At 43.0% G+C, this 27,419-nt stretch overlaps 4 protein-coding genes across 5 annotated transcripts in view; 2 read left to right on the plus strand and 2 right to left on the minus strand.

The window, feature by feature from the left end:
* Nucleotides 1-1,816: 1,816 nt before the first annotated feature.
* LOC106649146 (cuticle protein 16.5-like) lies at nucleotides 1,817-11,574 on the minus strand. Its single transcript, XM_014366423.2, has 2 exons — nucleotides 11,402-11,574; nucleotides 1,817-2,207 (listed from the first exon to the last, which is right to left on the minus strand). The coding sequence occupies exons 1-2, from the start codon at nucleotides 11,572-11,574 to the stop codon at nucleotides 1,817-1,819; spliced, it is 564 nt and encodes a 187-aa protein (XP_014221909.2).
* On the plus strand, nucleotides 3,935-7,572 carry LOC106649174 (putative mediator of RNA polymerase II transcription subunit 12). The gene is made up of 2 exons (XM_014366454.2): nucleotides 3,935-5,497; nucleotides 7,137-7,572. Exons 1-2 carry the CDS (start codon nucleotides 4,017-4,019, stop codon nucleotides 7,570-7,572), a joined length of 1,917 nt encoding a protein of 638 aa, XP_014221940.2. The 5' UTR covers nucleotides 3,935-4,016.
* Nucleotides 11,575-16,422: 4,848 nt separating the features above from the next.
* Nucleotides 16,423-17,898, minus strand: LOC106649254. 2 transcript variants are annotated; one of them, XM_023463141.1, is made up of 3 exons: nucleotides 17,845-17,898; nucleotides 17,703-17,775; nucleotides 16,423-17,618 (listed from the first exon to the last, which is right to left on the minus strand). In XM_023463141.1, the coding sequence occupies exons 1-3, from the start codon at nucleotides 17,877-17,879 to the stop codon at nucleotides 17,379-17,381; spliced, it is 348 nt and encodes a 115-aa protein (XP_023318909.1). In that variant the 5' UTR covers nucleotides 17,880-17,898; the 3' UTR covers nucleotides 16,423-17,378. The 2 variants fall into 2 exon arrangements, with proteins under 2 accessions (XP_023318909.1, XP_014222049.1); XM_014366563.2 differs by having other exon boundaries at nucleotides 17,700-17,775.
* Nucleotides 17,899-22,382: 4,484 nt separating this feature from the next.
* The window catches only part of LOC106649144 (prominin-2-like), a 46,693-nt gene continuing 41,656 nt past the window's right edge, over nucleotides 22,383-27,419 (plus strand). The window contains exons 1-3 of the mRNA XM_023463142.1: nucleotides 22,383-22,425; nucleotides 22,493-23,811; nucleotides 23,922-24,651. Coding sequence (XP_023318910.1) covers nucleotides 22,383-22,425; nucleotides 22,493-23,811; nucleotides 23,922-24,651 — 2,092 coding nt within the window. The remainder of the gene's footprint in view (nucleotides 22,426-22,492; nucleotides 23,812-23,921; nucleotides 24,652-27,419) is intronic.

Consider the following 27,419-nt stretch of genomic DNA (forward strand, 5'->3'; position numbering starts at 1 on the left):
CGGCATTGCCGAACGTTTCTCATTTTAAATTATTTTTGCATAGTATATAAGAAGCCAAAAAAAATCCAAGAGGCAGCATTAGTTCTCTAATTTTCGACTCGCCAACAGTATACATAAAAATCACACACACGCATCATGTTGAAACTCGCCATCCTCGTGTGTACGAGTCTCGCAGTTGCCACCACCGACGCGTCACCGCTGCACCTGCAGCAACTGCAGCAGCTCTTCTACGCCTCGTCGCCTTTCGCACAGACGAGCTACGACGGCAACTCGTACAACGAGCAACTGCTCCAGCAGCAGCAGCAGTACAACGGCTACTTCGCGCACAACCAGCCGGCCCAGCAGATCTACAAGTCTGTGGCTTACGGCTCTGCGCCGTCGGCCGTATTGTACTCGACGGCGGCTCCTCAGGGTGTGGTCCAGGCCCTCTCGGTTCATCCGAGTCCGCAGCAGTACCAGCAGCAACAGCAGTACCAGGCTCAACTTCCTCACACTTCTTATGGCGTGCCTACGACGCCTTATTACGCCTTGAAGTATCTCAACAACAACGAGTATTAACATTTTTATTGTAACTTTTATAGATGATAATCATTCGAATTTTGTATTAGTTTAGACTTAATAAATTTTCATATATTACTCATTTAAATTTCAATTTATTTTTGAGTCATTAACAAATAATACCATTCAAAATTTTATTAATCAATACACACTCATATCAAAGGTATGAAAATTAGTCGAAAAAAGTCAGAATCAATGGTTTTATACTTTTAATCGTAAAAAATTTACAATTTCATACTTTTATTAAAATATAAAATTTCACATTTATTCTATTGATGTTTCTTCAACAACTACGAATTTTTTAATTTTGAATCAACAAAAAATTAAAAATGTGCAAAATTTAATAAAATTTGATAAAATTTATAGAAGATATGAATCAATTTTTTTTTTTAATTAATGAATTCTTTAATAATTGTTTGATACTCCTTTCGGCGCACATATCCTACCAAAGAAATCCAACCTCATCTCGATATTTTTGTCCGTTTGACAGTTATTATACGAACAAATTTAATGCCATCCACACATGGCACATACAGACATATGCTGAGAATTCTAGTAGATCTATTGTTAATATATCTAGTAGATATATAAACTTGTATTATCGTTTATTATCTTTTATAAACATGAAATAATTTTTCTGAAAAGTTCATAACTTTTTATAAAAGTTGAAATTATTGTAACTGGAAAATGAAAAAAACTTTAAAATGTTATCAACTCTTATAAAATTTTATAAACTTCTATAAACTTTTCTTAACTTTTATGAGAGTCTCGAATCCGTATGTTTATATCAAATAATAAAAGTTTATAGACGTTTATAAAATTGTATTAATCTTTCTGGAAAGAAACAATTTTCATCAGGGATACAGTTAAAATTTAATACTTTTATAAAAATCTAAAACCGTTGATTCTGGCCTGTTACGAAAACTTTTAATTTTTCAGTGACAAGTGCTGTGGATGACGCGTCGAGTCGACAGGATATGTTAGTGTATAGAATATTTTAGTTGGGTCATGCTCACATAAGAAAAAGATAATTTTGTTTTTTTATAAAAAAATCAACACTTTATTATTCCTGATTGGATCATTCGTCGATGATGTTACAAACGAAAACAATCGAATTAAAAAAAAAATGACGATCACATGCTTGTATATAATACAAAATCTTCACACACTGTATTGGTTTTCGATTGATAGAAAAAAAAATATATTAGAAGTCGATGATTCTGCTATCGTTGGGTTATTCCCTCGAGCTCGAGCGAAATTACCATCCGTTGCCGTAGGCCAGAGGAGCGGCGGCGATGGGGGCGGCGTAAGACAGAGGAGCCGAGTAGGTGGAGTAGCTGGCTGGTGCGGAGTAGCTGCTGTAGGACAGTGGAGACGAGTAGCTGGAGTAGCTGGTGGGTGCGGAGTAGCTGGTCGAGTAGCTGCTGTAGCTAGCCGGGGCGGAGTAGGCCGAGGCGTAGGCAAGAGGCTGGGCACGGATGGCCGGGGCAGCGATGGCCAGAGGAGCCGAGTAGCTGCGGATGGCCGGTGCGGCGATAGCGAGCGGTGCGGAGTAGCTACGGATGGCCGGTGCAGCGTAGCTGCTGGTGCGGATGGCCGGGGCGGAGTAGCTGCGGATGATCGGGGCCGAGGCGGCGTAGGTCGAGTAGCTGCTGATGGCCGCGGGCGCAGCGATGGCCAACGGGGCGGCCGCTGGTAAGGCCAAACCAGCCGAGTAGCTCGATGCAGCCACGGGCAGGGCGTGTTCACCGGTGAGGTAGCCGGCCTGGGCGGCGGCGAGGCAGGCAGCGAAGATCACGAACTTGAACATGTTGATTGAGTTGGGTTGACTTCTGGTAGAAGGTAAGGTGAGGTGAGCTGAGAGATGCTTGCTTCGACTCGAGGGAAGAAGTGAATCTGATGCATTTGCGACGATTCGCCGCGGCTTTTATACCCCTTCGAAGCGCGCACTTTATCAGCTTACCTGCATTGTGTACCGCGGTAATTTGGCAGTGAGTGCCAGCCGGCGCGAAAAGCGAAAACGGGCGAGGTCCGCAGTACGCCACAAGGCTGACTACTTTTCGCCCGGGCCCGGCTCAGGGCAGCAGCAGGCAAACGATACTCGATATCAATTATCCTGCAGCACGTGCATTATATGCACATTTACTCGGCTGGGCGAGGAATTGTCTTTTACGCGCAGCCGACAGGTTTGAGAGACGTTACACGGTATATTATAACACACATTGATACGCGTAGTGACAATCAAGGACGCGCCTCGCTACACTGCGAAAAAAAGAGAGCGGGTTTATTACGGCTGCAGCTATTATGTGCAGTGCATTTGTAACGTTCGCGCTATTTCGAGTTTTTTTCTCTTTCCTTTCTTTCCTTTTCATGTCTCAATTAATACCTACATACAGATCGAGAGAAAGACAGAAGAACGGCCAGCGCGTGGGCAATTATGATTTTTCCTTGCGATAATTCCTCTCCGTAGTCGCGTTTATTAGCCTATATACGCGCCTTCTTAAGTACCAAACAAAAATGTCATTAGACGACGCTCTTGCACGCGCAAATACCTGATGTAATAAGGTGCGAGTGATGCAACGCAGCTATATGGGATACAAAAAGAGATCGGTCAAGTGCACGATCTCGTCTTAATGGTGCCACCATATAGAACACAGTGCATGCGGTCGTGGCATGCCCACTATGCGCTGCCATGCGCTAGTCTCGACGCTACTATGCCTTGTTTAGAAAGTGGAAATTGCACGCGTGTGTTTATATACGCGCACATTTAGTAACGTGTATAGTAGACTACGCGCGAATTTTCTGATGTAACTCGACGCTCGTATGATACAAAAAGTTTGTTTTGTTTATTTTTGTTGTTTCTCGTTGGACCGTAAATAGGTGTATACAATATGACGATGATCGATGGATTAACGCGAATGCGATGAATAATCATGCGGAGTATAGATTTGCATATCGTTCGTGTAATGCATCCTCTATTGTCACGCAAAGAGGATTCGTATTTTTTTTGTATCAAGTAATGAACTCATCGTCTCGAAATGGGCCAACGCATATCGCGAACGCGTGCTTTATATAATAAAAAAAATTAGATCCAAGTTTTTCATTCGTTATATACACATACACAGAATGCGCTGATAATTTTTATTCTATCTATCTCGATTAATCCCGCGTCAGCCGAGTGTCATTCAGGCAGCGGAGCAACGCAGCGCGTATCTATCGAGCGATATGCAAATTTTTCTAATGCGGAACATTTTTTCTTTGGTGTGGTTTTTTGCTTTTAGTTTTTTTTTTTAAGAACAGAAAAAATCAAAAATCCTTGCAATTATAATTATCAAAGGAGGATTAACGCCGGTATATAAAGTCGATCTCTATAGTCGCCTAGGCATCAGATCCTCTCTTCAGGAGCCGAAGAGAGCGTCGTTCGTCAGTATTTATTAATATTTGTTCGTGCAACAACGATGATGTTGAAATTTGCGATACTCTCGTTGGCTCTGTGCGCCGTCGTGGCTCGCGCCCTGCCGCACGGCGATCACGCGGCGGCCGCCTCCACCTCGGCTGAAAATCGTTTCGAGCAGCAACCAGCGGCAGCGGCAGCAGCAGCAGCAGCAGTAGGATCGGCAGAATCGGCATCATCCGTTGACGAGCAAGTCACCAACGTCGAGCAAACACCGAACGAGAACGAGAACGAGCTGTCGTCCTCGGCTTCGTCGACTCAACTGCTCAGCGGAGGCACCTACGTGACCTACGGCCAGCCCCTGCAGACGCAACAGCTGACTCTGTCGCCGGCGGCCGACATCCGCGCCTACTACTTGAACCAGAACAGCGTCCCGGTGCATCTCTTGTCGGGTCATCAGCATCTGTACGGTGGCCAGCAGCTCTACCTGACTCAAGCTCCGGCTCTGCGGACGATCAGTAACAATCAGCAGCAGATCATTCGCACCGTTCCGGTACAGTACAGTACGGTCGGACACTGGGCTGGTCACCAGCAGCAACAGTTGACCCTGGCTCAGGCGCCGCAGGTCATCAGAACGGTGCCCGTGACGACCGTCACCACCACCGAGGCTCCCCTGGTCCGTACCGTCACCCAACAGGTAGTGCGACAACAACAACCCCAAGTCATCAGGACCGTGTCCGCTGCACCGGTGCAGCAGACCTGGACGTACCAGCAGCAGCAGCAGCAGCCTCTGCAGCTGCAGCAACTGAGTCTGGCTCAAGCCCCGGCTCCCGTCGTGACCAGGACCGTGACGACCGAGGCTCCCGTAGTCAGGACCGTCACGCAGCAGCAGGTCGTGAGACAGCAACCGATCGTCGTGCAGCAGCAACAGCCTCAGCTCATCAGAACGGTGTCGTACCAGCAGCCCCAGGTGGTGCAGCAGTACACTCTGGCCCAGGCACCGGCTCCGATCGTGCGCACGATCAGCACGACCCCGGCGCCGATCACCGTGACGACCGAGGCCGCCCCCGTGCTCACCAAGACCGTCACCCAGCAGGTCGTCCGTCAACAGCAACCCGTGCAGTACGTCACGCAGCAGCAGCTGGTCCGTCAGCAACCCGTGCAGTACGTCACCCAGCAGGTCGTCCGTCAACAGCCCGCCGTGCAGTACGTCACGACGACCCAGCAACATCAGCATCAGAATCAACATCAACATCATCAGATCCTCGTGGCTCAGCAACAGCCCGCGGCGATCGTGCGCACCGTGTCTAGCCCCGTACAGACGGTGACCCTGGCCCAGCCCGTGCTGCAGCAGGTGTCGTTGGCTCAAGAGTCGCCCGTGGTCCGAACCGTGTCGGTGGCTCAAGAGTCACCGCTGGTCAGAACCGTGACTCAGAGCTCCGGTCAGAACGTGTACCTCGCCAATCCCTGGGCTCAGCCTCTGTCCCTGTCGGGACAGACTCCCCTCATCGGCACTATCGCCGATACGCCGATAGCTGTGTCGAAGTAAGCGCGCTTCGTTCTTTTTCTCCTAGATACTCTTCGATATCAGCGTAAGCATTTTTTTTTAATGGACGTACTTTCGGTTTGTCATTGAATGAAAAAAGGACAGACTCAGAAAAGTTCAAGTGCCATTTAAATACTGCCTTTAAAAACGTTATTGCAAATTACTTTATTTATGAAAACTGTTTTTATCTTTGTTTATGCTTTGTTGGCAATTAAAATGTATTGAAATAAAATTTTTGATGTATTCGACAAGTTTGGGTTACAATTTTTCATCATATTTTTCTGCACTTATTATTTAATGATTTATAGGTATTGAAGTGATGGCTCATCCAATGAGCACATATTAATGAGTGTATGTTTTTTGATCAAATTTGTTTCTACGAATTTCTTTGGAAAAAGATGTACATTGGTATAGTGAAAAATTTATTCAATTGTTATACATCTGCATCACTATTCAATGGTTACAAGCAGTGAAAATTGATATTATTAAAATTAATATAACGTGAAAATTAATACTCAGCTATGATATACTGACTTCAAAAATTGATGCTTGTTACGTGTAGCAAAATCAACCCCACGTTGGGCGCCAATTAAACAACATATTTGCAGCCCCAACATCACATTGTTAAAATTATTTATATTCATTACAATCGTATAAGTAAATTTCAAACTTTTGAATTGAAACAAATCCAAATATTTAAAAATACGTATATAATGCAAGAATCTTCATTTTAGTGATAAAATCAAGTGTCGCAACTTACTCTCATACAACTTCTACGGCTTTTTTATATGTACATAATTTTTTTCTCCCATTTCCACGTGCTTCTCTACTTATCGACCATCAAACGAATAGAAAAATTAATCAATAAACTTCATTGATTATCATATTACCGCCATTTACATTTAATTCACGAAGTTTAACATATAATAATGATAATATTACGTTTCGCATCTTCGACACCGCAGAAACTTCGATCGGCTTATGGCAATGGCAATGCAATGCGCTGCACATATTGCTGAAATCGAGTCTATACGAGAGAGCAGTAGTAGACACTTGATGTAACTCGGCGCAAGGATGATGCAAAAACTAGATAGTCTACAGTCATCTAAGCCCCATGGGTTTGAGAGTTTGCAATCGAGTGCCAATGTCTTTGTTAATTGACGCGTGTACTTGAAAACCGCCTAGGTTTAATTTCCGATTTCTCGGTGGTTATAGGGAGGCGCCACGAAAAGTTCCGAAAAATCGGATCGGTGCATTTTCGCATCCTCGCGAGCGCTAATCTCGTTCACACGACGTGCGATTGCTCAAACGCTACATAAAATATTATGATAATTCGCGCGCTCGTTGTGTCACACACACACACACGCACATGCACTCCTCCTCCTCCTCCTGAATTCCGTAAAGTGTAAATCTTCTCTCGACTTGCATCAATAACTATAAAGTAATACACATAATTAAATATCTACTGGTGGGTATTATCGGTGGCGTTTATGGTGCGCGCGCGGCGCTCGCCCCATATATACAAAGAAAAGCCTTGCTCTATAGGTCGATTGACTAATCGCGGCGCGTTTAGAGCTCCTATATAAGCGCAGGCGAAAACTCGAGCTGACATCAGTTTTCGCTAGTCTTTTCTCGCAGTCACTTACACACAGTCAAACCAAAGCCACCACCACACACAACCGCCAACATGTACAAGTTCGCGATCCTGTCTCTCATGTGCGTCGCCGCCGCCAGTGCCGGAATCCTGCCGATCTCCAGCCCCGTGATCTCGTCGGTCGATCCGTGGGCTCTCTCCGCGCCGGTGGTCAAGTACGTACAGGCGCCGCAGCCCCTGATTCTGCCGCAAGTGCCTGTGGTCAAGACCATCCCGGCGCCCATCAGCATTCCTCAGCCCATACCGATCGTCAAGAGCCTGCCGATCTCCTACGTCAAGACGGTGGTGCCGCAGTCGCCCGTCTACGTCAAGACCATCTCGACGATTCCACAGCCCATCTCCGTGGTCAAGAGCATCGGAGTGCCCCAGTACTCGACGGTCATCAAGAGTGATCCTCGTCTCAGTCTGGGTCTCTGGTAATCGACGAATGATTGCGGATTGTGCACGGCTCGATTGTTTTTCATGAATAATTTTTAATGTTGTGTGCCTGCCATTTATTATATAATATAATATATTTATGAAAAGCGCTGCCATGGATTTTTGTACTAATTTTTTGTAATAAACTTTTCAACGAATATAAATCACGCTCTCGCTTTCTTTTCATTTATCCCGTTTACTCCACTTGAGGTTGAATGTGTATAATTTAAAACCTAGTTTTTATTCGTCAAGGTAAGGATATGAGAAATTAAGACAATAGAAAAGTCGTATTTATGAATAAAAATAAATAAAGTTTATTAAGATGCACCTTTTACATATAATCTATTCCATGGATCGTGAAACATTTTTTATTTTCTCACATAGATCTCTTTTTCACTGATTCCTTTCCTCTCAGTAGTGCCTGTATCCCAACGAGGAGTAAGCCAGAGGCAGACCATAGGCGGAGCTGTAGGTGTAGGGCGAAGCCGCGTAGGCACCGTAGGCCACAGCCGGTGCAGCGGCGTAAGATCCGTAGTAGGCCGAGTAGCTGGTCGGTGCGGCGGCGGCCGAGTAGACGACCGGACTGGCCGAGTAGCTCAGAGGCAAAACTCCGGCGTGGGCACAGGCCACCAAGGCGGCGAGCAACACTACGAACTTGTACATGATGACTTGGGTATCGGGTATAGATCGAGAAGTAGAGGTCGTAAGTAGCGCTTGCTGTAAGCTTGGTACGAGCTAACTGATGCTCGATGCCTCCTGTATCCGAATATTTATAGAGAAATAAATTTTGCAAGCTGGCCCGAGTTCCGCTTTCCGTCGAATGTCTACCTCTCTTTTTTTCTGATATATTTTTTTTATTATTTTGCCAAGAGGGGATTCATAGTCATTGTTGTTGTAAGAGCATAGCGCATTTTTACGTTTATTATCCCGTCCTTGATACAGATCGTTTGTTTTTCTAAGGATATACAGAAACGGAAAAAAGGAACGTATGGTATACACAGCGGCAGCAGCCACCCGTCGAGAATTAAAAGGTTGAAATAAAAAAAATCGATCCCCGAGCTTACGTAACTCTCGGCTCGCGGAGCTCGCATATTTTCGTATGTATATATTGCGACAATAGCGAATCGCTCGAATTTACTTTTTATACATCGATGATGATACGCGCTATTATACCATAAGTAGAGCACGGTACTTAGCCTTTTTTTCAACCATGATAATTGCGGGTATAGGGAAAAATTGATCTCCAATAGGATCTATAATATGAGGTAATCCCAAAGCCTAATTGATCGGTATCTGGGTACAAGGTCGCACTTCGCTCTGCCAGTTCAGGCAGGCGCGCGTGCACTGCCTGCAAAACGAGATGGATATTTATTTCGTGCAACTTTGAGAAACGGCGTTGCTCACAGGTATAATTAATCGATCTATCGACGAAACGAATCGAAAAACAGAATCAATTTAATGTATATATCCGCGCCATCATTGCTTACCATGTATATTACGTCGAATGAAAAACACAATACGCGAAATGATTGATAGCGCGCGAATTTCGGGCTGCTGCAATTCACGTTTATATACGTTTCACAAGATGATATTACAACCTTGGCGAGGCGCGCGCGCGCGAAATGCAAAGTACACGCAATATGATCGTTACGGAGATTTTTGTATACACATGTCGTTTTGCATACCTTTTGTCTATACGCGCGATTATTTCATCAGTACGCTGTCATAATAGTCGAGCACTACTATTCCACCACCTCCTGCGTAGGATTTTGACGATTTTTAGTTTCGTATAAATTGAGCCTGCCGCCATCGAGCCAGCATCAGTTCGTTTTTACGAAGTGTAACAAGTACTCTTCCGCCCAATATACATCATGTACAAGTTCGTAGTGTTGCTCGCCGCTCTGTTGGCCTGTGCCCACGCCGGTGTCGTGCCTCTCAGCTACTCAGCGAGCCCAGTCGTCTACTCGGCCGCCGCACCGACCAGCTACTCGGCCTACTACGGATCTTATGCCGCTGCACCGGCTGCCCATGTGTCCTACAGCGCCTACTCGCCCTACACCTACAGCTCCGCCTATGGTCTGCCTCTGGCTTACTCCTCGTTGGGATACAGACACTACTGAGAGGAATATCGATTCGCGTAAGGCACATCGTGCTTTTGACGTCCAAGCTGCAAGCTCGATGAGCGAAAGATCGTGTCCGTATGATAATCGTAATTTCCGTAATCATTTTTTTGTATTTTACGCTACTTATTTTATAATATTTTTCATACTTTATCGAAATAAATCAGCTATGAAAAAGTAAACGCTTGAATGTTCGTTAAATTTATTTTCTTCCTCGACGTTATTTTAATCTACGAATAATTATGTATCGAAAATCGTGCTAATTTTCAGCAGTAGCACCCTCGAAAAAAAACTTAAATCGATCCCGGTAGCAGCAGCATCCGCACGAGTAATGCTATTGAAGCAAGAACGAGCAAAAAAAAATAATACAACAAAAGCTCGAGAGGAAAGGGAGCTCCGATATATCGCTGAAGTAGTCGCTGGAACATTGACTGCTGCCTGTCAATTTTTCGCTGATGTAAGCAATGTATACCAATGTATATATACACACAACACGTCCCACCTATGCAGCATCAGCAGCAGAAGTCGACTTACGCTCGATAAACCTCTTGAATATCTCTTCGTGACCTTGAACACATCTGTGTGAGTGTGTGTGTGTGTATAGGCCGCAAGCCGAAACGAGCCGGCGCAGTTGCATTGACCATGGGTAGCGGCGCGCGAGAGAGAGACCCGCTATTATATACGAGAAAAAGAGAGAGAGAGAGAAACTGTATATCGTAATACTCTCTAGCGAATACATTCATTATACAAACGCTTCGTTTTATAGTCAAGAGATTTGGGCGCATGGCACGGTCGGGATATGTATACAGGTATAGGTGTCCTGTGGGGCCTTTTGCGAACACATATACGCTCACACACAGATGTTGAGGACTTGGCGCGTATTGTAAAATACTGCTTAAAGGACAGTGAGACACAACGTTCTATGTGTCTGCAAAAATTTGTGTATATATACCTTAGAAAACTTTGTTTTGCGACTTGCGGATTTACAATACTCCATCTGTTGATTGGATCAAAAAGCTTTGATGATGATAAATTTGATTTTAACACAAAACGGATTTACAAATATTAATATTTACACATTTCTTCAACAAATACCAAATGTTGACGATATAGAATAATAGTTACTATCAAACATAGTAATTTTAAGAACGACTTGTAGAAGTTTTTGAAAAAAAAACTATGAACTTTCATAATTCGACTATGCGACTCACTCTTTCAACCATTATAACAATTGTTGCTAAAGAATGCGACAATATTCAAGTTAAGATACGGACACTAACAAATTATAATTGGAAAATAAGGATTATTCGAATAATAATAATCAAAACGAGCGAGATAAGTTTGTGAAAAAATTTGTTGTTGTTTTTATTATCAAAATTACCGATGAAAATAACGCGTTTTTACAGACACACATCTACGATGAAGTTATTTTTTTGTTGTTGTTGTTTTTATCGATCCAAAACGATGATGATGCGAGGAACATTTTCTCGTTAAATATATTTATAAAATACAAATGGATTTTTGCGTTGGCATCGACGTATACACGATGTTACAGAACATCGACGCTACTCAAAAAATAACACTGAGAGATTCGACGGTCGTCTTACAGGAAAGTCTTGACGATGGGTCCAGCGGAGTAGGTCTTGTAGATGGCCGGCGAGGCGTAGGCCAGTGGCGCCGAGTAGGCCAGGGGCGCGGCCTTGATGATGGGCGCCGGGGCGGCGTAGGCCAGAGGCGCCGAGTAGGCCAGCGGGGCGGACTTGATGTAGGTCGCTGGTGCCGAGTAGGCCAGTGGCGCAGAGTAGGCGATCGGGGCGGCTGCCGGGGCCAGGAAGCCGGCCTGGGCCGCGGCGATGCAGAGAGCGACGAGCACGAGTTTCATCATGATGATGGCTAGGGTTGGGGTTGCTTGGCTGCTTCAAGATGAGAGGATGATTCGTCCGGTTGACTCGCTTGTGGCGAACTGATGATTTTCGAGCTGACGGTGGCTTCTTTATATACCACCTTCGGAGGGACCCTTGCGCCAAGGGACAGATGCGCGCCACAAAGCACAGAATAACGATGCGCTTTTTTTGCTAAATAGGAGGTATTGCCGCAATAGTGTGCCATAAAGCGATTCGCGTATCCGCACAATTGTGTATCAAGGTCGCAAGGGTCGCTGCAAATGAGACGCGCGCGTATAAGGTCACGCTCGTGCAATGGTAAATAGCGGGTGAAAGTACGTATAACGCATACGAGACCATGCGCTCCAGGAAGTTTTTTGCGCGTTCGCCCTAGCGAGGTTATCGATGATAATTTGCTCGGTGCCGTAGCGATTCCAAAAGGGAACACTGTAACAAAGAGGGAGAGAGATGGTCGTCTTCTTCGTTTTGCTTATACTTGCGAAATCGTGCGCGCACGCAAACAAAGCCCATCAAGACTGCAATTTTAGACCTACAGCCTTGAGCGTCATTATTATTCATACTTATGATCGATTATGTATTCAGTAGCTATGTAATACACGATAAGATCAGCAATTAAAAGTCGATAACGGTTACAATTATATATGCGCAATCGAGAAGCGTTGAGAGGAAAACACATAAAGTGGCTGATATACTCTCGATTCTAGCTCTCTATCTTCGAGTGGCAATGATCGACACTACAAAATTCAATTGGCTGTATGTGAATATCGTTATTTGTGAATACGCCAGCTTTATGTCTCTCGTTGACTTGAAATACGGAATTTTGTACGATGTAAAATTTGCATCTTTGCCATATACGCTGCCACTGTTTACTTGCAGCGAGTTTGTGTGTACCCTTCGCTATACGAAAAAGAATTTACGCGCTGATGGTCGTCGACACACTTTATTTTTGAAATTAAAAGCTCGGCACACCGTGTCTTCGTTGTTCTAGCTATATATTTTTTCCAAATTACATTACTCCATAGGACCAAAAAAAAAGGGAATAACTATTTTTTATAAATAACGTTGTTACTTTCGTGCGTTTGTCCTCGAATCGTCCAAGTGCGACGAAAATTTTCTTCCTTTTTTTTCTGTCAATATATACAGAGTCAGCAATTATATTCGAAAAAATTCGCGTCTATATATTCCGTGAAAAGCCCCGGATTATTCTTTTTGTCTATCTCTATATCTCTGGCTTTCTTTCATTCGTATAATATAGGCGTACGAAAATTGAAATTCAACTGTGCCTGCGTGAGTGCGAGTATCTTCGGCTACGTATACGGCGTATTAGCATTTATAGCCCTGGAACGCGGCGCTGCGTAACGGCTGCTGCGATTTTGTTTTTGTTTTTCTATTTTTTTGTTTTTTTTGCATTTGTATATACAAACACGCATGAGCAGAAAAGAAGAAGATGAAAAAAATGAAGAAAAGTAATGGAATGAAATTGTCACGCGCGCGTAGGAGGCAATGAAATATTTTTTCTGTGTTTTCTTTTCGTTATTATAAAAATAACTGGGAGCGATTGTGTGTCGTGATGATAATAATTCATGTAATTAGCCATTATATTTTCTGCCTTTCAGCAAGTACGTCATTTTTTATGGCCTCAAAACGCCCTTTAACACAAACAAAAAAAAGATTAAACAAACCAAATAAGTATAACAATGATCCGTCGCACTTGCGGATTATTTATCACCCAGCCATTATTACCCCTCTCTGCATTTCCATAACCCATTCACGCTTCTGTGCGTTATGGATGTATTTATTGTTATCATACGAAGGTCGCATTTTTTCCCATTGTCCTTATTATAACCGAAGCTTTTACGTTTTTCCCAGTTTTTAGTATTATTAATTTTTTTTGCTTCCGACTCAACTCGCGCACACAACTGCGCGTGTGTGTGTGCCCGTTTTTTTTCTCCTCGTTCGCTCGTCCTTGGGCTCGCGAGTCGTAATCGATTCTTTATTCCTACGCTCGCATGTGTGTATCTCGCCGCTTTAATGGGGGGCCCTGCTTGTGTTTCCTTTGTTTTTTCCAAGATTCTCCAAAAAAAAAAGAAAGAAAAGAGTTTTCACGGCCAAAGTTTTATATCGTCTCAAAATTTCGCAATACGTATACAAACAAAGCGTACAAACCTCGTCGTCGTGTAAGCGATATAAGCGATGACTTTGTCGTCGTCGTCGTCGTTGTGCGTCGTCTTCGTAATAATAAAAAGGCTTTAGTCCTCCCTTATACGCCGCTGCATGGCTAAATTCTCATTCGGAGGCAGGAGCTAAAACGGCTCGCTCTCCGAGCGGCGCGTACTAAATATATAGGAAAAAAATCCTACTGCAAACTCATGTTGCTTGCGCCGCTCCGTTCACATTTCACTTCTTGCGCTGCATATATACGTATACACACACGCAACAGCAGCGGCGCACGACATGTAAGCACACTGTGACACTTATTCTTCTTTTTTTTTACATTTTATGAAAGTTATGAACTTCATTATGAAGAAGGCTCATTGTTGAATAAAAAAAAAGTAATATTAAGGTCTGAAATTGATTGACGAATGAAATGAAGTATACGTAACGGAAGAAAAAATTTGTCGATTTTCAATCAAGGCCATCAACAACAACGGAGCTTTAATACCTGCAAGCTCGAAATCAATTCGGCCCGCTCCGCGTGAAGAATCTTTGCTCTCTCTCGACTTTCGAGTTTCCGGAAGTCGGCGAACAGTAGCAGTAGTAGCACACGAGAAGTCACGTCTTCCAATTAAGAAACTCTCGCTATACCGTTCGGGTTGCTACAACTGCTGGTCGGCCAGCAGGAGCTTAAATCGCCCTCGAGCGTACAACCGCGCGCGCGGAAACCCGTTATATAGCCCAAGATAAAGCTGCAGGACCAAGCACACACACACACACACACACGCAAGTTACAACACGCGTACGGCGACAATTTCGGTAGAGGATTAGATTTAGGGGAGAGATAATTGCGCTGTTTTTCGGCGCTGTAACGATATCTCGCACACATCTGTTTGAATGATATAAATTTGTATGCGACGGAAATCGTTTTGTTTCGTTAGTACGATTCGAAAGTTTTTCGACTCGAGCGTATTTAGTATCATTATCAAGACTTTGTGACCACCCTTAAAAGTATAAATAATATCGCGTAGCTTGCACATTATAATACTTTCACCGGGACGAAGTTTTTGTTTTGTGTATACGTATTATAATACAAAAATAATAAAGAAACACACTTTATAACGAAGTTTCAAGTTATAATAGAGCGCGCGCGCGGCTACTCTACTATCTCCCTCTTTCGCTCTTTCTCTCTCCTTGGCAAAGGCCACTTGGACGCGAAAATTTCGTCGCGCAATCATAAAACCATCAAAGTATCCTACCGAGTATAATTAAGAGGGACACTTTATAAATGCTGAAGTTCGTTTTCTCTATACCCTCCGCCGAAGCAGCTCGAAAGAGATTTTTGCATTTTTTTTTCTTTGCTACCTCCTCTTAGCGCATCTCTTTATTATTCGCTTGCATAATGCATTTTTGTGGTCAAAGATACATTGCGCGCGAGCGCCGACGATACATTTTACGAGAAGGAAAAATTGATGACATGCACTCGAAGAGTCCTTTTTTATTCGCTTCTTTTTCTCGAAAATCGCGTAAACCGTTGAAATCATAATGACATCTTGGCGAAAGGGTGGGTGGCCGTCGCGTCGCGCGTGGGACAAAAAAAAGTCGCGCGAGATGAGAAGAAGAAGAAGAAGAAGAACGCTTTTGCGCGGCGATAAAATTTGTCGTAGCAGAGAGACACGATTGTCACGCGAGTTGACACACGAGTGACCAACTTTTCTTTTTTTCTTTTTTTTTGTCCCTCTCTTATTCTTCCTCTCTCGACGCGACAAAGTGCAGCTGTCGCGAGATGTTCGAGCTTTTCTTTCTTGGAGCTTTCCACGGAATATCGGTATTATAGAGCTTTCGCGGTAACGATCACGAAATTTCCGTACATCAAATCCGAATGAATAATTTCGAGGTCATGAAGCTCTAGAGCTTGCAAGACCCACTGGCGTGTTATTGGGTTTGCCGGAAAAATTTTAATTACTAGCTTATTATAAATCGACAAAAATTTTCAATCCAAGTACACCAACCAATCGACAAATATTTACGGCAGAAAAACTCGCGCACTCGCGGGGCAATTATTGCACACGCGCCACTTTCTTTATTTTGCAAGATCGAACGAAAACGATCAAGAAAATAACGAACGAAAAAAAACCACGCCGTATATCGGCAAAACAATTTTTCCCCTATCCACGAGCTTTGGCAGTGATTTCGTGATACATATTACATATACTTCGTACTTTTTATTACAAAAACCGTTTGGCAAGTCCGTTCCCGTCTCGATTCGTCGTCGGCGGCGTCGCGGCGTTTTCGCGGAGGCTGACGACGACGCACTGGCGCGTCGACTCGAAAGCTCTCTTGCTCTTCGGCGCGCGGGAGCTTTTGCGCGATCTGCGACTGCTGCTGCTGCTGCGGCAGTGTAGCGGCGCGATGATGCTGCGCGCAATGGTGTGCAGCTGCTGCTGGCTGCTGTACACTGTGCTGTGTATATCTGTAGGTGGATGGTGTGCAAGCTCGAGAGCTTTTACGCACTCCTACGCACGCATTCATACCTTTACAAGCTCTTTACTTTGATTATTTATTTTTATTTATTAATTTATTTATTGGTTACACGAGTCAAAGAATGTCTACACATGATGGACCTATTTTTGACTAGACTTGCAATGGAAAGGTAGCGGAATTTACGGCGGAAATTGAAACTTGATTAAACTGAATTGAAATTAATGCTTAGTAGCTGTTGTCGACACAGAAAAATAATCATCTTGTGAGCGCGACAAATTACAAGGGCGGAGTAAGAATTATGGATCAGCCCAAAATTATAAAGATGTAATATGATTCTTTTTCAATTACAAATTTATTTATTGGGCATTATTTTTATCCTCGAGTATGATACAACATAATAACATGTTACTGGATGAAGTCACCATAAAATAAATTAAAATTATTCTTTTAAATAGATTGTTTTTTTAAACAGTAGATCATTGTCAATCGAGATTTTTGGTCTAATTAAACGTACATTTGATCCTTTTTTTTAGGTATAATTAGTTATAATTAAGAGCGATGTGCCATATTAACATGGGCTTTGAGACTTTGAGACTTTTGAGATCAGTCTTTCGTATGAATTTCTCTTCGCACATGTCAAATTTATAGGTTATTTTATTATGCACCCTATCTATGTGTCTTTTGAGAGAGCACTTTTGTGTGAATTTCTCTCCGCATATATCACATGTATGGGTGATTTTATTATGCACCGAATCTAAGTGTTTTTTGAGATCAGTCTTTCGTGTGAATTTTTTTCTGCATGTATCACATGGATATTTGACGCCATGGTGCACAGAATCGATGTGGATTTTCAGATGACTCTTCGTTGATAATTTCTTTTCATATATATGACATATGCGATTTTATTATGAATCGATTCGTTGTGGATTTTGAGATGACTTTTCATTGAGAATTGCTTTTCACATAAATCGCACGGATATCTTCTGATACCTTCATGTGCTGATTTGATGTGACTCTTGAGACTTTTGTTATGTCTAAATGTCTTCTTACATGTATTACACGAAAAAGTAACATCTTAACGAGCCACATCAATATTGATTCTTGATTTATTTTGCCCACTTAAATCGAACTCATCATTTGTAACCAATTAGTTATCGACGACATCTTCAAAAAATTCTTTTTTCACTTTGTCCAAAATTTCTTGTTTAATACCGTTTGTAGTTGCCCAATCACTACTGTATTCTACACCCTGCGAGTAGTTTTGAGAATCATCTTCAATTTTCACCAAGGAATTCAACGTTGGCTTCTCGTCCCTACACTCGAACTCAATTTTCAAATCGTCTAGTTGGATTTCATGATTTTCATCACATTTTCGAAGCCTTTCAGTCTGTAATGAAATTAAATTTGTATAAAAATTTCAATAAATACAACAACAATACGATTCGCATGAAGAACCACCAAAACTTACCACATTTTCTTGCTGAAATCTGAAGCATTGAACATCATCAGTACTTTCATACACATCACGGGGCTCTTGTTTCACTCTGGAATATTTTAGACAAGATTAATTATTTCGATAGAATGTAATTTCTTTCTTATGAAATAAAATTTACCGGGTACCACAATTGAATAAGCCACTGGACTTCATCTTCCACTATCGGAATTTTGTGAGCGACTGCGGTCATTCTGTAGTAATGTGACACATCGAACCGACCAACTCAAAATTCAATAATATTTACGTATCGTGAACATGAGCGTTCGAATCGATGTAAACAAAGCAACATTAAGCCATTATACACTATCATACATTATCGATATGCCTCAAGAACAACAATTATTTTGCCGCAAATGAAATTTTCATCAGCGAAAAATTGAGTTAATTTCAATAAAACTCACCTGATATTTATTACATTACGCAGACTGCGAGAGTCTAATGTATATTGTCCAAAAGCTCACACAGGCAAGAAAAGTGTGCGTGTGTACACGAGTCGGAGCTTTATACGAAATGCAACAAGTCCGAAGACGAGAGAGATAAAGAGAAAAAAATTGTATGCACTGGACTCGAGCAATAGCGTACACACCTTTTCTCGCTCACCCGAGCGCACGAATATAACATATCGATCTTGTAATATCCGTCTCTCTGCTCCGGGATCTTTATTCAAAAAAGATATTCGACCACTCCTATTATGTTCTCACATGTGTAATGCGCCTATGCATACTCCAAGAAACGTATCGTACGTCAATATTACTGTAAGCGGGCGAAAATGAAGGCGCATATCAGACGTATATGTATTAAGGTTAAAATTAAAATTGAATAATAGAGGAAGCGCCGTAAGTACCATGGCCATTAACGTCATTTACATTGCTTATTATATGAATGGACGTTCGTATAATATAATACCAGGGCTGCTGCGGGGCGGCTGCTGCTGTATCATGGGCACCCCGTAATAAAACCGTTTCTCTCTCAATCTCGTACTCGTGCTCGACGTATAATATTATATATACGCGACACGTTTTAAACATATAAATCAAAAAAAGAATCAAAAAAGGGATTGAAGGGAAGGGAGAAAAGCTCACTCGCTCTCGACCCAAAGACTAGAGCTGCTGCCACTGTGGGAAAGATTCATTTTCGCGCGATTCGCGTACAGCTGTAAGCGGCTTTTCGAGTAGTATATATAGACGATCGAAAAAGCTCGCGGGCGAATCTCGCGATATGATCGTCGCGTTGTCGTCGAGGGGGCGTGTGCGAAATGAGTCGAAAAATTTACGTCTAGCTTTTTTTTGTTTTTTCAAATATCTCAAATTCGAAATTGAATTTGCCCTTCGTCGTGTGTTCAGAGAAAATTTGAGAAAATAGTGCATCGCGTTTCTAAGTTTCGCAGAAGTCTAATCCTGTGTACACATAGACGCGGCTCTCGTACGATTAATTGTCTTAAGTAGTGATGGCCGTCACGATTCGCACGAGTACATGTGTGCGAGACTCTAGTTGGTATAAAAAGAAAAAAAACAGCGAGAAAACAAGATCAAGGCTCATCCCTTGGCCTTGATTACGTTCGCGCATGTCACCGAGCGTATACGATACGTGTATTCCGTCGCTTTTTTTTTAATTTTAATTTTCTTAATACACTTTCTCGAATATCATCGAATTAATTTGCGATAGTATCGTACGTAGGCGAGACGAACAAGTGATGCATTAATTCAATTCGATTAACCCACGCGTATACGTATCTGTACGTGCGTGGAGTTATTAAAAATGAGCGAAAAAATAAATTTGTACAATTGTAATTGAATATACATTACACGGATCGAACATGCGCGCGCGTAGATTTCGACGACAATCTATGAATATATTATCATGTAATGTACCTCTAGCTTATTGTAATAGTGTACACATTACACGATGTTATAATACACGTGTTAGAGGCAAAATCGATAATTTAATATAAATATTAAATACACAATGATATCGCAAACGTGTACATAAATAAATATGCGACATTGCAGATAGAAATGGTCAATATTCATCACTAGTTTTGGTTTTTGGACAACGAAAAAATCTCTTGTACATAAATGAGCCGTTAGAAGTATAAAACATATATGCTATTTTAACGATTATATTTATGGTAAAATTTGTGCCAATTACCATTTAAACACATTTTCAATAGTTATTTTTAATTTTCTACTTAAAAAAACGCCACTTTATTGATAAGTACTTTATTATTTCAAGATCTTGCTTTGACGTATATACAATTATTTTAACTTTACCACTTGCAGATTCACGAATCGAATGTACTAGCCATCTAGCGACCAAGACTCAAACTATAATACTGTCATCTTCAAGATGTGCAAGATATTTTCATCATAATTATAATAGAAAAATAGCCAAAAAACGAGCCAATCAATGTCAAGCTGTAATTAAAAAATTTTAAATAATCATCTTTCATATACGAACATTTACTACCATAACAACAAAAGGCAGCAGAGCACCAACGAAGAAGAAGAAGCAGCTTGCACAGGTTTAAGCTGCAGCGCGCAGGTGGGGACGACGACGAATGATTTACACGTGCCACGCGCGTCCGGTAATGCGTTATAGTATTATATATATACAATAAGACAAAGTGCAGCAGCGGCGGCGGTGGCGTAGTGTCTCGGAGCTCGCGCGTGGCATATACATATATTATAATATTATACCACACGTGTGTGTGTGTTAAACGCGCGTGTAAATCTCTCTCTTTCTTTCGAGATTGCTACCCACCCATAAACACACATGCGTGCATACATTTTTCCTTAAATTGAAAAGATTTTCGCGTTACATTTTTATCCCATCTCTCTCTCAGTATTACGATGATTTTACACGTGTACCTCTCTATATAGATACGAGATAAAGAAAAAAAACTTATACATCCAACGTAGAAGATTTTGCTGCGGCATATATCTGTGGTGGAAAGGCATAACGACTTAAGTCCATTTTTTTGGAAATCGATATTATGATGAAAAACACCTATATTTAGTGTCTACTTTAAGGTACAAAGGTCAGAATAGACGAATTTAGCTTCTATCGTTAGTTTCAGCATTGTGCATAACAACTTAAGTCCACCTTTGTGAGCTCCAAAATCTTATAGAGAGTCTACTTTGATTTGAAAATGAAAGAAAATGATATTCAAACATATAAATAGCTCTCACATTCTTCGAATGTTGTGAATTTCACTATACAATTGGTACATTTAATACGCGAGGGGTCATTTTCGCGATTTTCAGTTTGGCCTTTTTTCGTTGCAAGACTTGAGATCTGACACTAGTATAACGTTAAATTAGCTATTTTATCAATATAAAATCATTAAATAAGGTTATGATCACAAACTGCGCGAAATTATCGATACTGAAAAAAGTGTGACTGCCAAAAGTGGACTTAAGTGCAAAGCGTGGAAAGGCAAAACGACTTAAGTCCATATTTTTTGCTCCGTATCATCGCTATGATGAGCCTTTCAATTTCATAAGTACATAGGTCAAAAGCTACCTCATAGTAGCTTAAAACATCATAGGTTCAGACCTCAACTCGTCCGCGTCTAGTTAGGCTGGCACAATCAACTTAAAACGCGTTTTTCTAGAAAACACGAAAAATGGACTTAAGTCGTTATGCCTTTCCACCACAGATATACATATAGTAGCAGCGAGCAGCAGCAGCGTCGCGATTCGACATTTATAAGCGGCCTCTCGACGACGACGACGACAACGACGACAAAAAACTGCCGCTGCCGCGCACACAATTACCCCCCCACCCCCTGCTGCTGCAGGTTGAAAAAGTATAGTACCGCGGTGGGTGAGGGCATCCGCGAGGTTCTCCTCCTCCTCTTCTTTTCGCGAACGCGAGAAGGTAACAACTCTGCGCGAGAGATCGTGCCTCTCGTCGTCGTCGTGCAAACTCAATCTCTTCGATTTGCAGCAGGGGGTAGTAGTAGTGGTAGTACTCTTACACAGCCGAGTTTAACCCAGATATTTCTTCTCTCTCTCTCTCTCGCGCTCTTTATGCTTATACGTATTGTATACGTATGTACGTATCTACTCTTATATATATGTGCCTATGACGATTTTACGTAGTCGTAGTAGTAGGTATATAGGAAAAGGGGAAGAATAGCTATCTTTCGTATAATACGAGAGAGAGAGAGTTCGACGAACACTTGACTTTGCTAGGCTTCGCGAACTTTTGCCTATATATAGCGCCTGTGTGTGTGTGCGCAACACCTACCCCTACACGCACACACTCACACACTCTGTCTTTAACGGGGAAGCCCAACGTTATAAACGGGGACGTTATGTGTGCGTCGATGCGGCAGCAGCAGAAGCAGTAGTTGTTGTCCGATTACGCGGCGCACGAAGCTCTTCAGACTGCTCGCGGGCCTTTTCGTTGTCGTTTTTTTGCGTTACAGAGAATTTTTTACCATCCGTTCTTTTTTCTTCGGCCTCTTTTTTCGTCGGTCGCTGCGTCTTTTTCGCCTTCTCTCTCTCCTCCCTTCCATTAACCGTCGATCCCCCGCAAGCTCGTCAAAATTTCGGCCTACGCGTTCTTTTTCCTCTTGATGATTTACATCGTGCTGTTCTGGATGTTGACCGGGCTGCTGTACGATTGGTGAACATACGAGTGTAAACAGTCATGAAGCGACGTCGTGGCTCAGCCCTCGTCTTCGGCCTGAACGGTAAGCTTTGTGTGTAAAAGTGTGTAGTATCTAAATTTTTTTTTATATAATCGTGCTGCTTGTGCAGGATTGATCGTGCTTTTGACGGCCACGAGTCGGCTCGCTCACGCCAAGGAGATCTACAATAATAATGGCAAAGCAGCGTCGTTCAACTGCAGCAGCAGTACCACCACCACGAGTACGGAATATCCCAAGGCAGACGATCTTTACGCGGACAAGTATCCGTACGAGGCGCACTTGAATCGATTTCCCGACGAGAGCAGCGACAACGACGACGAACCGCTGCTGAAAAAATCATCCGGCCGAAAGTATTTTTACGAGGACGAGCTGGATGAAGATAACAGAGGAAGATCGAACGACAACGACAACGATGACCCTGTACCGGTGGTCGACGTGAGTCTCCAAGTGTTGCCGCTGAACGAGTACCAGCGCGATAAGAATCGGCCTGACAATTACTCGTACGAGGAGGATCCTAGGTACGTCACGAAAATCGGTAATTTTGCCAAGGATTATAAGTCGGATAATCGCGACGAGCGGCGACGGTACGACGATAATGTCGACGATGATAAAAGAAGTTATTACAACGATCGCGATGAGAAGTGGAAGGTTGATACCAACGACGGCAACGACGAGCACGACGATATTCCAGTCGATGGCGGCAAGTACAAGACCAAAGCCACGATACCACCTACGACTCGGAGCGGCAAAAATTATCAGTACCACACGAACGAGAAGCCTCGTCCACTCGACGCATCGTCGTCACCCTCGCCGTTTCCCGCCCTTAATCGAGACGAGCAGCCACCCCGTCTGCTGGACGACTTGCTACCCGACGACGCTGGCTCGTCGTCGTCGCTGCTTCATTATCGGGAAAATTTCGAGCGTCGTCTGGTCGATCACCATTATCAGCAGCAACAGCAGCAGCAGCAGCGACGCTACAATAACAATTACGACAGGCCACCCATCTACAGTACGGAGAAAAGTTCGAAAGCCAATAATAATAATAATCCACGTCGTCCCAACGTCAACGGCGAGCCCAAGTACGAGCGGCGAAGTTACGAGGATGGCGACGATCTGCATCCGGAGCGACGTCTGAGCGAGCCGATCCTGTTAGTCGACAGCGGCGAGCAGAATACGGTGAAGAGCCTCGACGATCACGTCCATCGGCAATCGATGATAATCGACGAGGACCAGCAGATGACGGAGAGGAGAAAAATCCCTGCGTCGTCGCCCGACAGGAGGATTAGCGGCAGCAGCGACGATAATACCGATAATTGGGTTAAGAGTAGTAACACCGAGTCGGCGGATCAAGACAATGACAAAAGCAGCAACGATAAAGGGGAGAAGAAGGACGGCCCGCAGCCCGACAGGCGTTACGACGACGTGCAGGTGAGCGACCCTCGTAAACATCGTGCATACATAATTCTAATACTTATTACGTAAATTCGCACGTGTGCTAATATCATTACATCGTTAATAATATCGTTTGTGCTTTTCAGTTCTTTCAACCTTATCCGCCGCTGCCGCTGCCGCCTCGTCGCGGCAATAACGACTTATACAACAATATGATGTACAACAGATCGTCGTACGGACGCAGCGACTGGGAGCTCGCGACGATCGATCGCAACAATCTGCCTCGGCTGCACTTCCCGCGCAAGGCCGTGGACGAGCGCTACCGCATGGCCTCGCTCCACCTCGATCGGGGCCTCTTCGTCTTCGACTTTCTGCGAGGTTTTCTCCGGGTGATACTGCCGCGCAGCGTCCCCCTGGATCTGCTCAAGGACAGCATCGACGGCCGTATCGAGCTGCAGTCGCTGCTGGCCCAGTCGGTGCACTTCGAGCTGGTGTTCCTCTGCTGCGCCTGCTTCCTCGGCCTGATGATGCTCGTCGTGCCGAGCACCGAGTGCTGGCTCTGCTGCTGCGGTTCCGCTTCGCGAAGGAAAAAAAACCATTACTCCTCGTCGGTCAGTCGCGCCGGTTCACCGAGTAGACGACGCACCGGCTCCTACTGCTGTCTGGCCACTTTCGCCATTGTACTCGGGGCTTGCGGCCTGACGATGCTCGTCTGCAACGAGCAGCTGGCCAACGGCCTGGAGCTGCTGCCCGAGACTCTCGAGGCCGGACTGCAGGATCTCCGGGACTATCATCAGGGTGGCGCGGGACAGCTGCGCAAGTGCCTGACGCGCAGCCTGGACGTGGCCAGCGAGGCTATTCTCGCCGATCTCGACAGTACGTATACACAATTGTATACAGCACGTATGACGCGAAACTTTTCTTTTTTCTTTTCTTGTACTCGTGCTTTGAGTTCTTTGCGGAAGAAGAAGAAGAAGAGGAAAGAAGTAGTAGTAGAGGAAGACTTGCTCGGGCTTCGCGCGCGGCTAACGACGGCAATTGACAGAAACACGAATCTAGTTTTTTTTTTCTTCTCCTTGTGGTTTCGCAAAGACACAATCATATCCTGCGCGAAAAGCGAGCTTTTGTCTTATACCACCACCACCACTCCTTTTTTGTCCGACAAGTTTTCGCCTGCCACCCCGAAAGTTTTGGACGATATCGCGCGCGCGGCACCCAGGTACATACGTACACACCACCTATATATTTATACGTGCATACGGTGTACCCGCCTTCGAGCGCAGAGGGTAGGCGAGAGGGAAGCCAAATTGCGCGCCGCACACGTGAACGTACATATATACAGCAGCGCGACTCGACTCTGAACTTTAGCCGTTTCTTGCGGAGCTAAGTTATAACGCCGTATGTATGTAGTGCAGTGTAGGTGTGTGTGTGTGTGGTTTTTGCTTATTTCGCAAAAAAGCGTGAAATAGCATGTAGGTGCAACGGGGTGCCTGAAAGGAGGGTAGTGTTATACCAATATTTCATTTCTCTTTTCTTTAATTGTTAGCCTTGGTAGAAATGGTTAACATTTTGTGAATAACTTTTAACCTTATACACATTATAACCACAAAAAACACGACGTGACTTTGGTAAAAAAAAATCGTGCTTAACTTATACAACTATTTTCACTTTTTCACTTGCAGATTTACACATACATAGATAGCTCGCCATCTAGCGGCATGATCGTCTAGGGTTATTTGAAATGCGCACGATATTTTTTAACATCATTGGAATAGAAAAGTGGCCAAAAGCGAGCCGGTGAGTGGTGATGTATTTTAAATCATTGGAAATGGTAATTTTTCGATCATCGAGTAATTTTTGCTATTGAGCATTTCTGTTAGGGCTGAAATTAAGGTAGATCCAGTGAAAAAAGTATGAAGTGATTGTTAAAAATAGTCATACATTTTTTGGATATTGGTTTAAAAATTTATAAAGATCAATTTAATGTAGGCGTCCTAGTGAAATGTACCAAAACAGACCCTCAAGCAATTCAAAAACAATTATGAAGACTTTTGTGAATTTTGAAAAAATTTAAAAATCATTATTGTGTTCAAATTAAATTATTAAATGGTTTCTACGTTGCTTTTTGGAAGTAGGAAATATTGTTATTGCCAATCACTTTTCTCGTAGCTAAAATAATCTACCTGTCAACAAATTTATCTAAATCGTTCACTAACGCGTGTTTGACTGATTCAGGGTCGTGATATTATTACGTAAGGATTATCAAAAATCTGGTAGCCAACTAAATTCTCGCCCTATTCACACTTTCAAACAAGAAGTAAAAAAATAACTTTCGAGTGATCTTTGTACGAAGAGCTACACGAATCCTGTAGCCAAAAAATAAACATAGAACAGTAATAAATAGTACGTAAAATCTAAAAACACCCGAAAGCTACTGTTGAATGACCGAGATTCCGGTAATACACAATTATTTTAGTACGATTTTTATTGGAATTTTTGTAAAACATATGAACGAGTATCTGTACCATATTTACAATTATCAATCATCATTTCTCCTCCCCCTGATCGAATACGTGATCATTATAACCTTTGTGAACTGTGTTTTGGTGTTTGTGCAGTTGCACTTTTTGTTCGAATATCTTCTCGCACTTGTCACATGCGTAATCTTTACGAGGTTCATGAACTATCTTGTGACGAATCATAATCCATTTCTGTCCAAATTTTTGTCCGCACTTTTCGCATGCGTAATCTTTGCGACCTTCGTGAACTGTCCTTTGGTGCCTAATCAATTTTGATTTTACACCAAATTTCTTCTCGCACTTGTCACATGGATAATCTTTGCGACCTTGGTGGACTATTTTTTGGTGTTTTACCAAATTGCCTCGTTCCCCAAATTTCTTCTCGCATTTGTCGCATGCATAATCTCTGCGACGTTCGTGGACTGTCCTTTGGTGCTTCAACAAATCTGATTTATCTCCACATTTCCTCTCGCACTTATTGCATGCGAAATCCTTGCGATCTTCGTGTACTCTCCTACGGTGCGAAGACATATCTGATTTTCGTGCAAATTTCTTCTCACACTTGTTACAGGAGAAATCTTTTCGACCCTCATGGACTCTCACTTGATGTAGGAACAAAACTCTTTTTTGTCCGAATTTTTTCTCACACTTGTTACACGAGAAATCTTTTCGACCCTCATGGACTGTCTTTTGGTGAATATTCAAATACGATTTTTGTCCAAATTTCTTATCGCAATGGTCGCATGCGAAATCTTTACGACTTTCATGTACTGTCCTGTGGTGTCTCAACAGACCTGATTTACTCCCAAATTTCTTCTCGCATTTGTCGCACACGTAATTTTTGCGACTTTCGTGTATTGCCCTTTGGTGGAAGAGCAAAGTAAATTTATATCCGAATTTTTTTTCGCACGTGTCGCATGTGTAATCTTTGCGCCTTTCGTGTACAGACTTTTGATGGTCGAGTAAATTCCGTCTACTCACAAATTTTTTTTCGCATCTATCACATACGTTATCTTTGAAGACTTTAAAATCTTTGCAACCCTCATGAACTGTTTTTATGTGCACGAGCAAACTTCGTTTATTTCCGAATCTCTTCGCGCACCTTTCACATAAATAATCTTTAAA

The sequence above is a fragment of the Trichogramma pretiosum genome, unplaced genomic scaffold, assembly GCF_000599845.2.
Source record: "Trichogramma pretiosum strain Unisexual culture from Peru unplaced genomic scaffold, Tpre_2.0 scaffold98, whole genome shotgun sequence".
Lineage (NCBI taxonomy): Eukaryota > Metazoa > Arthropoda > Insecta > Hymenoptera > Trichogrammatidae > Trichogramma > Trichogramma pretiosum.

Excerpts from the sequence above, each read along its gene's own strand:
- LOC106649174 (XM_014366454.2), top strand. The coding sequence starts at position 4,017 with ATGATGTTGAAATTTGCGATACTCTCGTTGGCTCTGTGCGCCGTCGTG. Across the intron at positions 5,498-7,136 it reads ACGCCGATAGCTGTGTCGAA|TCACTTACACACAGTCAAAC; the intron begins GTAAGCGCGCTT and ends CTTTTCTCGCAG.
- LOC106649146 (XM_014366423.2), bottom strand. The coding sequence starts at position 11,574 with ATGATGAAACTCGTGCTCGTCGCTCTCTGCATCGCCGCGGCCCAGGCC. Across the intron at positions 2,208-11,401 it reads CTGGCCTACGCCGCCCCGGC|CTACTCGACCTACGCCGCCT; the intron begins GCCCATCATCAA and ends GGCCATCAGCAG.
- LOC106649254 (XM_014366563.2), bottom strand. The coding sequence starts at position 17,879 with ATGAAGTCCAGTGGCTTATTCAATTGTGGTACCCG. Across the intron at positions 17,776-17,844 it reads TTATTCAATTGTGGTACCCG|AGTGAAACAAGAGCCCCGTG; the intron begins GTAAATTTTATT and ends AAAATATTCCAG. Across the intron at positions 17,619-17,699 it reads GATTTCAGCAAGAAAATGTG|ACTGAAAGGCTTCGAAAATG; the intron begins GTAAGTTTTGGT and ends ATTTCATTACAG.